The sequence below is a fragment of the Nematolebias whitei genome, chromosome 14, assembly GCF_014905685.2.
Source record: "Nematolebias whitei isolate Nwh7 chromosome 14, NemWhi1, whole genome shotgun sequence".
NCBI lineage: Eukaryota > Metazoa > Chordata > Actinopteri > Cyprinodontiformes > Rivulidae > Nematolebias > Nematolebias whitei.
This window is the reverse complement of record NC_056511.1, coordinates 15215161-15226280: the sequence shown is the minus strand read 5'-3', so window position 1 is coordinate 15226280 and position 11120 is coordinate 15215161. Positions and strand designations below refer to the sequence as shown.

Below are 11120 nucleotides of genomic sequence, written 5' to 3'. Positions count from 1 at the left end.
TAAGTTGGAAAAATGGGCCTCACAAAGTAGCATAAACAAGGACACACGCACACACACACACACACACACACACACACAGTTCAAATGCATAAATTAACTTTGATTATATTCAATCCCTTCAAGTTGCACAGAAAAGTGGAAACCTCTGTGGTCAGTAGCAGCTTGCAGTGTTCATGCCATGAGTCCAAACAAAGTTTACATTCATTTAACTCTTGCACTGTTTTTTATGATACAAGAAGCTTTCTAATCCTTCTTCTTAATAAAATGACAGATGCATTCATCAGACAAGAAGCAGCCGTTGGGTGAATCTTAAATCAGTCATTGTGTCTCTGCTGCAGCTTCTAAAGGCGGGTCACCCTGACTTTAAACACACACAGGCCTTTAATGTATGGCAGTGTGTGATGCGGGACGTAATTTACCAGGAGTGTCAAAACACAGCAGGGGTGAGAGTTGTGTCCCCTAGTTGACACGGAGTAAACAGTCACTTAGCGTGCGTGTCCCTGTCCACCCCCATAACGCCGCTGGAGACTGATGATCACAGTCGTGTAATTGCTCTGACATCTCGCTGTGACAGATTGTATACGAAGCAGTAATCGGAAATTGATTTAGTTCCAGTAAAGAATAGAAAACAGGACATTTGATATGTTTGTTGTTTAGATTTCTGACAGGAGGGGGGAATCTGACATTACTTTTCATTTTTGAGCATGAAAGAGTTATTTAACCCCCCCCCCCAACCATACACACACACACACATCTACAGCTCTCTTTGTGTTTGATTAGCATAATTTTAATTAAATGCTCACTCTTTAGCGCCAATCAGTATTTCATGTAGGTCGTATAAAGAAATAGACCTTTTTACATTTTATGTTAATGTCCTTTACCATATTTTCCACCGTACACATCGCACATATAAGTCGCATCAGTCTAAATATGTCTAATAAAGTGGAAAAAAAACATAAAGACGTTGCTTCGCCTTAAGTCGCATCTATTACGCGTCACCACTGACAACCAAGGCCGGATTAACCATATGGGCAACTGCCCAGGGGCCCGTGATCTCTAAGGGGCCCAGGGCAGTGAGGGCACAAGCAGAATATCTGGTTATCTCCTGCTTTACTTGGAGCTACGCGCTGCACAGAGACAATGCTGCGCTTCCGCTGCATTTGTGCATCCCCGCCTCCTCCCAGCGCAGCTACTGCAGTTCTCCGTTTTTTTTCTTTTCTTTTTTCAATCGGATCCTCGACTGTGCGACCTGTCAATCAACTCAGAAGGCATGTCAATAACTGACCAATCGACAACCTCAATTTGTCCCGAAGGTAAACGCCCCTTACCTGCTGACAAGCTCATCAGGGTTTTTTTCTTGAGAAACATTGTTTTAATTAAAACATTAAGTTTGTATCTGTTGTTAGATGATTTTAGCAGTTTTGCAGTTTTTTAATCTACTAAATGAAGAATAGTATGACTTAAAATCATTCATCAAACAGGAAGGGGGGCTTATTATCCCTTCTCTTACTACACTGAATGTTGTACTTTGCTATAAGTATGGCTATATTTATGGCTTCAGAGAAAGCTGAGCTTCAGTTATCCACATAAAGTAAAATGTCATCAGCATCAAAAGAAGGAATATTAAGTTTGAGATTCATCCAGTTTCTGATGTCTGACCAAAGACTTTGTATTAACATAAAAAACTTGCTTGAGGGATTCATCTTCTGATTTGCAAAAGGCACGCAAATCAACCTCAAATTTAAATATTCTTTGCAGAAACATGGCTACAGGATATATCTTATTTATTATTTTAAAATGATTCTCCTTCACTTTAGGAGATTTTGGCCATTTGACAAATTTAGAATGAGCAGAAATCATTCTGGTTTTGTGATTTATATTGGGAGGTTTCTTGAAGGAGTCTTTGTTATACTCAGTAAATCCTTTGTCACAAACATTCATTGATAATCTTATGTCATTTGAAGTCAACCAAGTTACAGGCATTTAATTTTAATTTGGGCATCAAATCATCACCTTTGAATATATAATATTTTTATTTCATTGAATCAACTGTTGGTCAGGCTACTTGTTGTTGTGCCATTAGCTCTAAAATAGTTACTGAATCAAGTGTTTACTTCCATCCATCTGCGGGGGTAGCAGCCTAAGTAGGGAGGCCCAGACTTCCCTCTCCCCAGCCACTTGGACCAGCTCCTCCAGGGGAATCCCAAGGTGTTCCAAGTGTTTACTTGTGTAGGTAAAACTAGATGTTAAACAACCATTAAAATACACCAGAATGCAGGAAATGACATCTACTTTATTCAAAAATTTCTGGGGGAGGACCCCCAGACCACCCCATCAGTGTGTCCCTCCCCCACACACATTATAAATGCTTCTGACGCCAGTGGCCAACACGTTACTAAACAAGTACACATATGGTGTCATGTGGTGTTCAAAGTGCGTTCAACTTAATTCAGTCTTGATGATTTTTGTCAATGAGCATTTGGAGTTTTATACATAAAAATACACTTGATAGTTAGAAATTTAAGTATATTTACTGTATGTTATGGTAATTTATTCTGTATTTTGCCAGATTATGGTGATTCTGGGGTCGTGATGATGGGGCCCTTGAAGATTGTTGCCCAGGGTACAGCAAAGTGTTAATCTGGCCCTGCTGACAACCCAGAAATGTGGGCCAGTGTTGAGGCAAAAATTTGATGGGCTGCCAAATGGCGGCCGCGGGAGCAAAAGCTGATTCGTGGAAGCGGGAGTGCGCAGAGGAACGACTCACTGCACATTTCTTAGAAATTTAACTAGATAAGCACCTAAAATAAGTATTTGTTTGCTAGACATTATAGCAAAGGTGTGTCTCAGTTGAACTTTTACTTAATAAATGCACTTCAATAGTCAAATCAACTACATTTAGCCGGAGCGGCACAGCGAAATGAAGCTATTTACCTTATTGAAGATGGAGTCTTACCTTACGAAGGAGATGCTAAAAACAAAATAAAATCATTAGCAGTTGCTTTGAACAAAAGTAAACCTATGTACCATTTAGAGATTGGTTGGGTTTTTATAGAAGCACAACTATGTTATAAGGACACAACAAATGCTAGAAAACAGAAAAACAAAAACCGACAACAGAAAAAGTTGTACATTATGTTGGAGTTATTTGTCCACTGTATGCACACTATTTTCAGTTTAAAACAGTAATATTTCTGAGCGTGCAAATTTGAATTGTTATCAACAAATACTGTCTTACCTGTTACAGATGGCTCTTAAAACAGCCTCAGTTTGGAGAAATAGCTTAATTCTGACCAGTGTTTCTCCTAATTTACTTGCCTTGGCAGGGTGCTCATATCTTCCGTGATTTTTGTCGATAGTGTGGGAGGGGGACACATGCCTGTTTGTGTGGGGGGTGGGGGGGAGAGATGACTGCTTGAGACGGTTCATTGTGAGGGAGACAAAATGCTGCCTCCATAGTCATAGCTTTTTAGCTAGTGTGTATGTATTGTGCACTGGTAGCTTAGCGCTGCGTTGGTGACGGCAGTTCTCAATGGAGGTTGGGGGGGGGGGGATGTGGTAAGCAGGGCACTTGGTTCTGTTGACAGGGTGGGGCGCCCTGCTTGTATAATGGTAGGGGAAACACTGATGACCAATTTATTATCTAGTTTGAGTGGTACCTGAACTAAGGTGATTGCTGCTATTTTAAAACAAATTTATTCTACAGACTTTTTCCAAATCAACCTGATTCAACATGGCTGCCACATTTAATCAACAGCTAATTTTATATGGTAGTAGCTGAGAGTCATCCCATTACTTACTTTGAGTACTTAGAAATTGCACAAGAACTGTGTTTAAAACTTTGGCATGCAAAGCAGCGGGCGATTTAAATAAATGCTACTATCATTTACAAAGTACATATGATTCTATATTTATTAGCAGGAGTAAATAGGGTCGGCAGCAGTTAGCTGTAGCACCTCGGGTGCAGCCAGAGGCACTTTTGGCAGAAATTTCACACAGCTGACATTAAGTGCAACACTGGAGACAGTGTGAGGGTTTATAAAATATTGCCTAATGAAAAGTTGGGAAATGTTTGTGATTTGAGTGGTTCAAAGAGCTATCCACAACAGGTGAGATATTAATTGTTCATAACTTTTCCATAGAACAATTGATTTGAACTATCCCTTCATTGATTGCAATGTTGGTGAATTTTGCAAATGCTATTTAATAGCTTAAAACTTTAACAGGCATGTCATCAGGGGACATTGTTTTGTCTGTGTGGTCTAAATTTTGGTGCAAATGATGCGTCTGAATCCCATTTCATTGCTTTTAGTCTTTCTTTCACCACGTTCTGTGTTTGAATATTAATGTTAATTTTATTTTAACAAATCTAAATAGTTAAAACATTTTAGAAGCTGAGCTTTCTGCGTTGTGTTGTGGCAGACTGTGGCAATGGACAGATCTAATAAAACCAACGAAAAAACGAGAACATTAAAGAGTAGAGGAGAAACGATTCTTCTGATTCAACTCTCTGACTTGACGCCTTATACTTATCTGAACCAAGGAACACTGTGTTTGTGGTAACGGTAGTTTCTGGCAGCATCATGACTGGAGTCATCCATCATGTTCCAGAACAGAACACCTTGCCTCGAGGAGCCACTAACCTCATTCAGCAGCACCTTACCATTTATTATGACAACTCACAGACCCACTTCAGTGCACACACTTCATCTTCCTCACTGTCTAACCCCTCACCCTTCCTCACTTACATAAACCACACACACATGCACACACACTGACCATGCGTTTGTCCCTCCTCCAGGTGACAGTTCTGATCATCCTGGCCTTGGCCTTCCTTGCCTGCATCGTGTTCCTGGTGGTTTATAAAGCTTTCACCTACGACCACGCCTGCCCAGATGGATTCATTTATAAGGTAAGACCTTTAAGTGGCTCATATTTCATGATCTATTCAGAGCTCAGACAAGTCAGGAGCTTAGTCTAGCAGCTGGATTGGACACTGGGTCAAAGGAAAGCTTCTGTTTAGGTAAATAGGCCAACAAGTAAATGTTTATTCAGAGTAAATTTAAAGGGAAAGTTCAGTTTATTTAGATTACAATCGGTTATTAATATTAAAATATTCCCTCTTTTAGCATGCAAGTTAGTTTGTGATGCTTAAAAATATTTTCCTTGCAGAAAAGTCTTTGACCAAAAGACTCAATTTTTCTCTGGCTTTGACTTTCTCCATTTTTTTCTTCACTTATCTAAATAAAGAAGTCAAGTTGAGTGCAGCCCCCTATGGGAGAAGACGAGAAAAGGTACTCCTGGCCTACTTCTGTTTTCAGAGGTCATGTACCTGGAGGAGGCTTACGAAACCCGATAAGCAATCGTCAATCAATGAAAGCAAAGATTTTGTTATAAATGGTATTTTGAAGTTTCTTTGCTTGCAAGAGAAATATATTCTATTATATCGGTTTTTATAATTTATAGGGTAGAAGCACTGTTATGAAAAGATAAGGGAAGAAGAGCCATGTTGTCTGTTTTATAATGATTACCACATTATGTTTCATTTTTACATGGCGGAGGTGGTAAAAGAAAATGGTTCTCAGAGCGACTCTTATCCAACAATCTGTGGAGCAGAAGCTTCTGCTGTTCAGTGAATGGATGTACAAAACTCTTTCTCCGCTCCCTCTGCTGCATTCTGCTTTTGAGGTGCACTGTACCTCGATAAAGGTCACCTTGGAAGTCTGTAAACCTCGCTGAATGTTTTTAAGGTGGACCGCATCGAGTTGCAGTCACAAGAAAGTCACATTTCACTTTACAATATGACCCGCAGTGTACAGAGAGCCCAAATATGCACTAAGTAGAAATAAAATAAAGGTAATTTCTCTAAAGACTGAACAAATCTATTAGAATTATAATTTTGATTTGATTAAATTGTTTAGCCTTGAAGAAACTAAACTAAAAAGTTGCCTTATGGGCTTTTTAAAGGAACTAAAAACACCAGATTTGGTTTTCTCTGTGATTTTCAGTCTTTAAAAGATCAGTTTAATATAAATATGTTACAAAATATAGTGTTTAAGGGCGACTGCAGTAAAATGTGATGTGCAAGTCCAGCTGTACACAGAGCATCATGAAAGGAAGTGCACTTCGACGGCTGTCTGAGCTTTCATACAGGGTTGTGCTGACTCTTCTGTTGGTGTTTTAGAATGTGGATGCTGATAAATATCTATGTATTAAACAACTGTTCAAAAAAACTTTGACAACTTCTGCAGAGCAGCTAAAATTAAACAGAACACGTGAAAAACAGAATAAAATAACTACAGACGTGCCAAACACGTTTCATTTTTAGTATTAAAAGTTGTGCCCTTAAACTTCTTCAAAAAGTTCATTAAATATTTTCCAGATAGAGACGTGATTCTGGTTCCATATTTTTTTTGCGGTTTCACAGCAAAGTTGTTACAATCACTGTAGTTCGGTTCAATAGGCGGGGCGCTCGGTTCTGTTAACGGGGCAGGGTGCCCTGCTTGTACTGTACAAAGTATAATGGTAGGAGAAACATTAACGTGCATGTGGATAATTGAGCTTCAGGATTATTTTTTAACACTCTTGCCAGTTCTGTGAGTTTAATAGATAGATTGATCCTGATTGCATTGCAAAACTATCCCTCCATTTCAGCAGAAAGCAGCGGCCAGAAGCACTGTTGGCTTCTGGGCCGTGTAGTTCTTTTGACCAGCGTTACAGTCAGGGCTTAATTTGTAAACTGATTGATGCCAGAACACAAATAGCGGGCGGTCCAGTGGGGAGGAGTGTGTCTGTGGGTCCTCCCCCAGAAAATTTGCAATAAAATGGATGCCATTTCCTGCATTTTGGTGTATTTTAACATGTTGTTAAAAATCTTTGTTTACCTACATTTGTAAACATTTGATTAAATTGATTAAAAGCAGGTCTCTCTTGTAAATGAGTCCTTGAGGCTCATTGAGACAAACAACCTGTAGAAATAAAGGTTGAATTCAAATTACTATTTTAGAGAGCAAGAAGAACAGCCTGTGAAAAGATCAGCTCTGATTCTGTCAAATGTCCTACCCCCCAAATTTCCGCCCCTAAAAGTCCAAAGTCATCGTGCATTTTTATTTTGATTATTTATTAAAAATACAATGAGAGGAGACGTTGCCCAGTCTGTGGAGTGGATGTTCCAGCTGCACCACGTTCCTGCCAGCACAGATGCGGACTGCATGTCCCGCGGGGAGCGTTTTCATCCACCTTCAGCTGTGTGTATATATGTCTATGTGCAGGAGTTCCCACACATCAGCAGCTGTGGAGAGCTGTCTGGAGATGCTCCTGTGCATAAAACATGCACCGTCTGCAGGGCGCACAGCTAAAGCATGAAGACGCTCCCCGCTAGACATGCGGTCCACGTCTCTACTGGGCTGGAGCAGCTGTGTGAAGCTGACACCCCACCGTCAGCGCCACGCAGCTGACAGGAGCGTGTTTGCGAGCTGGTGCGCGTAGTGCGGCTGGAACATCCACTCCACAGACTGGGCAACAAGTCTTCTCTCGTTGTATTTTTAATAAATAATCAAAATAAAAATGTGCAATGACTATAGACTTTTAGGGGCGGAGATTTGCTGGATCTGAGGAAACAGTTGCTGGAATTCAGTCAGTCAGAATGAGGGAGTTCCCGGATCTTGTTCCGGCAGGATCCGGCTCAAATTAACCACGGGTTACAGTGTAGCTTATTGAAAGAAAACTACTGAATGGCTAGTGCCTGTCCAAAGTTTGTTTTCATTAGCTTTTTATTCCATACCATCCCAGTCACGTGAGTAACTAAAGTTGACAATGGTTAAAAAACCGCAAAAGAGCGAGTCTGTGAAAGTCGAACCGTGAAGTAGCGAGGGACTACTGTACATGTAAAACGGTGCGACAGTTGTGCCGGTCTGCCTTGTTGAGGTGTGTCAACAGAACAAATCGACCAGTCTTCTTGTCCACAGCACAAGAGGTGTATCCCAGCTTCTCTTGAGGCCTACTACGCTGCCCAAGATGCCAACTCCAGGGGTCGCTTCTACACGGTGATCAGCCACTACAGCATGGCCAAGCAGACCACCTCTCACTCTGTCTCCCCCTGGCTGCCTGGAGGGGCAACAGGACACGAAGCTAAACCTCCGAGCGGCGAAGGCCACTGAGTTAGCTTCCAGGATGTGAACACACACAAACACATGAAAATGAAAACAAGTGGAGGTAGACCAAGAACAACTCATTGATAAACATTTAGAGCTATAGACAAAAAGAAACAACAGCTAAAAATAAAGAATAGAGTAAAAACATGCATGCACACATTGAGTTGGTGTAGATTTAAAATCATCCATCATGGTTGTTCTAAATGCTTGAATAGAAGGCAACACATTTTCCTTTCTTGGTTCTTGAAAACATATTTTTTTGGTTTTATCCGACATGTGGGGGGAGTCCAGTTGCCTTTTATTCAAGCTCTCAGGATGCCCAAAACATCCCCTGAACATGTGTATGCTCATTCTTTCCAGGGATTATTGTTTATGGATTTTGGCTGGTTCTTGCTCTCACACAGCCTGCATAGTCTTGTTTACCTCCTTCATCTAATTTATTAGACATTTACTGTCATGATGTATTTGTTTTTAAATGTAATGAACAGATGTTTTGTATGCCATTGCCACTTTTTTTGTACAAAAGCACCAGTTACAGGTAATTTTGTTTGTTTCGAATATCTCTACCACTCATTTTTACGTGTTTAGTTTTGGGACTTTAAGCATTTTCTTTTGCTGTATTTTTTAATATAGTTCCTGTAACATCACTCTAGTATTCTCCATCTTTTATCATTGTTTCTTAAAGAATGCTTCTCAGCAGATGGTCCGAGGTTAACGTCCACAGCTAGAATGACTGCTGCTGTTTGATAGCTTCTGTACAATTACATTTTCAATGTGCTGTGCCATAAACCCTGAAATCACCCCAAGCTGTGCATACAGTTGTGCACTCAGGCTAGCTTTGCGTGTTTGCATTGTAGTAGCAAGGTTTCCTTTGTTAAGACCTACAGTTTATTTATGTGAACTATAAAACTGCTTCAGCTGCCAGTCTCATACTTTGATTAAACACAAGTTGGCTGGTGGAAATGGAGATATAGTGCACATCACTGTTTCGTGTCAACGCTCCTATGGGCTTCAGCTGCAGCTGAACTATCTTTGTGTATTGTTATTTTTAAATGTTGGATCGATTGTCGAAAGCGCTTTAATCAGATATTGTGATGTGTTAGTTGTATTGATACCTGGTGTAATTTATCAGCGTGTGTGACCTTGTCCCTGCCCTCTTGGTTTGAATTCTGAATAAAGACAAGCTGTGACCTGTGCTGAGTGTCTGTTCCACTGTGTTTCTGTTGCTCTGACATCGTGGGCCCGAGCTGATCGACAGCAGCTGCTTTCTTTTTTTTTTTTTCCAGCGGGTTGTTTTATTTAAATGTCTGTGCTCTCAAATCACATTCATCCTACGATTCTGCTCTTCGTGATAATGAGAATCTGTGACTGACTGCGAGGAAAGTACAAGAAGAAGACCTGTACTCCTTCTGTCTGGATGTTTTATTCATCCACACGATTCTCTGTGAATAGAAGATAAGACTTTTGTTTGGAGGGATCTGAATAGCTGGCTTTCTTAATTAGAGGCACGCATTCTGATGAAGCCATCAGCTGTCAAGATTTTTATTTGCTGCGTCATGAAACGAGGCTACAGTTTAAACTGTTTTTAGTGAGAGAGAAAAAATGTAGTCACTTTTTTTTTTTTGCTAATGCAACACAAGTTCAACATAGTCACAGTTTAAGGTGTTTAAAAATTGTCTGGTGTTTGAAGAGCCACAGTTCAGTAGGAAGAGCAACAGTAAGTCATAAAATCAGCTCTGTGTTGAATAAATGTGCATTTTTTGTTGTAAAAGCATGAAAATAATTGATACTGTTCACATAAAACATTGATTTGGTCAATCAAATAAACTGCAAAACATTAAAATATTTGCTTTTTGTTTACTTTCAGTAGCTAAAACAGCCCTGTTTCTCATTTTTATCAGCTTTTTTTCCTGGACAGTGACTTCATGATCAAGTATTTTTTGTAAACATCAAAAAATACATGCATTATCTTCTGAATTATTATTAGATGACGTGTTAATGTATAGACTTAACAATTTCTAGTCACATAAAAGTTTTGGAAAATAAGGTAAAATATCGGTGAATTTTTAAATTACTGAAGGAATAAGCAAAATGCAACAACAACAAAAAAATCTCCCCCTATATTTATACATATAAACTGTATATAATCTATAATTTTATGTGACTTAATGATTTACATAATTTCCAATAAAAGAGTCACAAAACGAACAATCAGAACAATATGCTGTTTCTGCCACATTTTTCGTTGATAAAATTAATATTTTTACTAGACTTTGCAATGAAATTGTAAATTTTCACATCTGCCCGTGTTTACCTTGAAATAAACCAACAAAGAATTCTGGGAAAACATCAATTCACCTGCGTGCTTCTTACTGAACTACCTGAAGGTTAATGAGATCTACTTTACAGGAATTGCTTTTATGTTTACAAAACAAAAATAATGCACAACTCATTTAAAAAAATGTGCATCAGTTAGTTGTCTTTATTTACATGCTTTCATGTTCTCATGAGCGGAACACATCACGTCTGACTCGCAGTGTAAATGTTCTGGACAGATGGTTAATTACCAACATCACCCTGAAATGTTGGGACCTGAGGGATCACAAGAACATCTTGTGACTTTATGTGTGCAGGACAAGGTATTATTTTCTTTTTATTACCATTATTTTTGATGCTAAAAGCAGGTTAAGATCAAGTAACAGCTTTAAAACTAAATTTAAGTCATTGTGCGTATTAAAAATACATCTGTAAATGCTTCATTTCGTCACTTCTGCAGAAAGAAGCTGCATCATTTGCAGCCGAGCCGCTCACCATCAGCTGCTTTTCCCTACACACTAAAGAAGCACACGCTACATGCAGAGCTTATTTAACTAATCAGTTACTTGACCTTTTGGCCCTGATTACTTGGAAGGGACAAATGAAAATCAGATCCTCTCCCTGTCCCTCTAATAATAACAACATCTGGCT

The 11120-nt window shown here is 39.4% G+C and overlaps 1 protein-coding gene across 1 annotated transcript in view; it reads left to right on the top strand.

The window, feature by feature from the left end:
• The window catches only part of nsg2 (neuronal vesicle trafficking associated 2), a 60538-nt gene extending 51100 nt beyond the window's left edge, over positions 1-9438 (top strand). Inside the window, exons 4-5 of the mRNA XM_037687310.1 lie at positions 4802-4912; positions 7968-9438. Of these exons, the coding sequence (XP_037543238.1) occupies positions 4802-4912; positions 7968-8159 (303 nt within the window). The 3' untranslated portion in view covers positions 8160-9438. The remainder of the gene's footprint in view (positions 1-4801; positions 4913-7967) is intronic.
• Positions 9439-11120: the final 1682 nt, after the last annotated feature.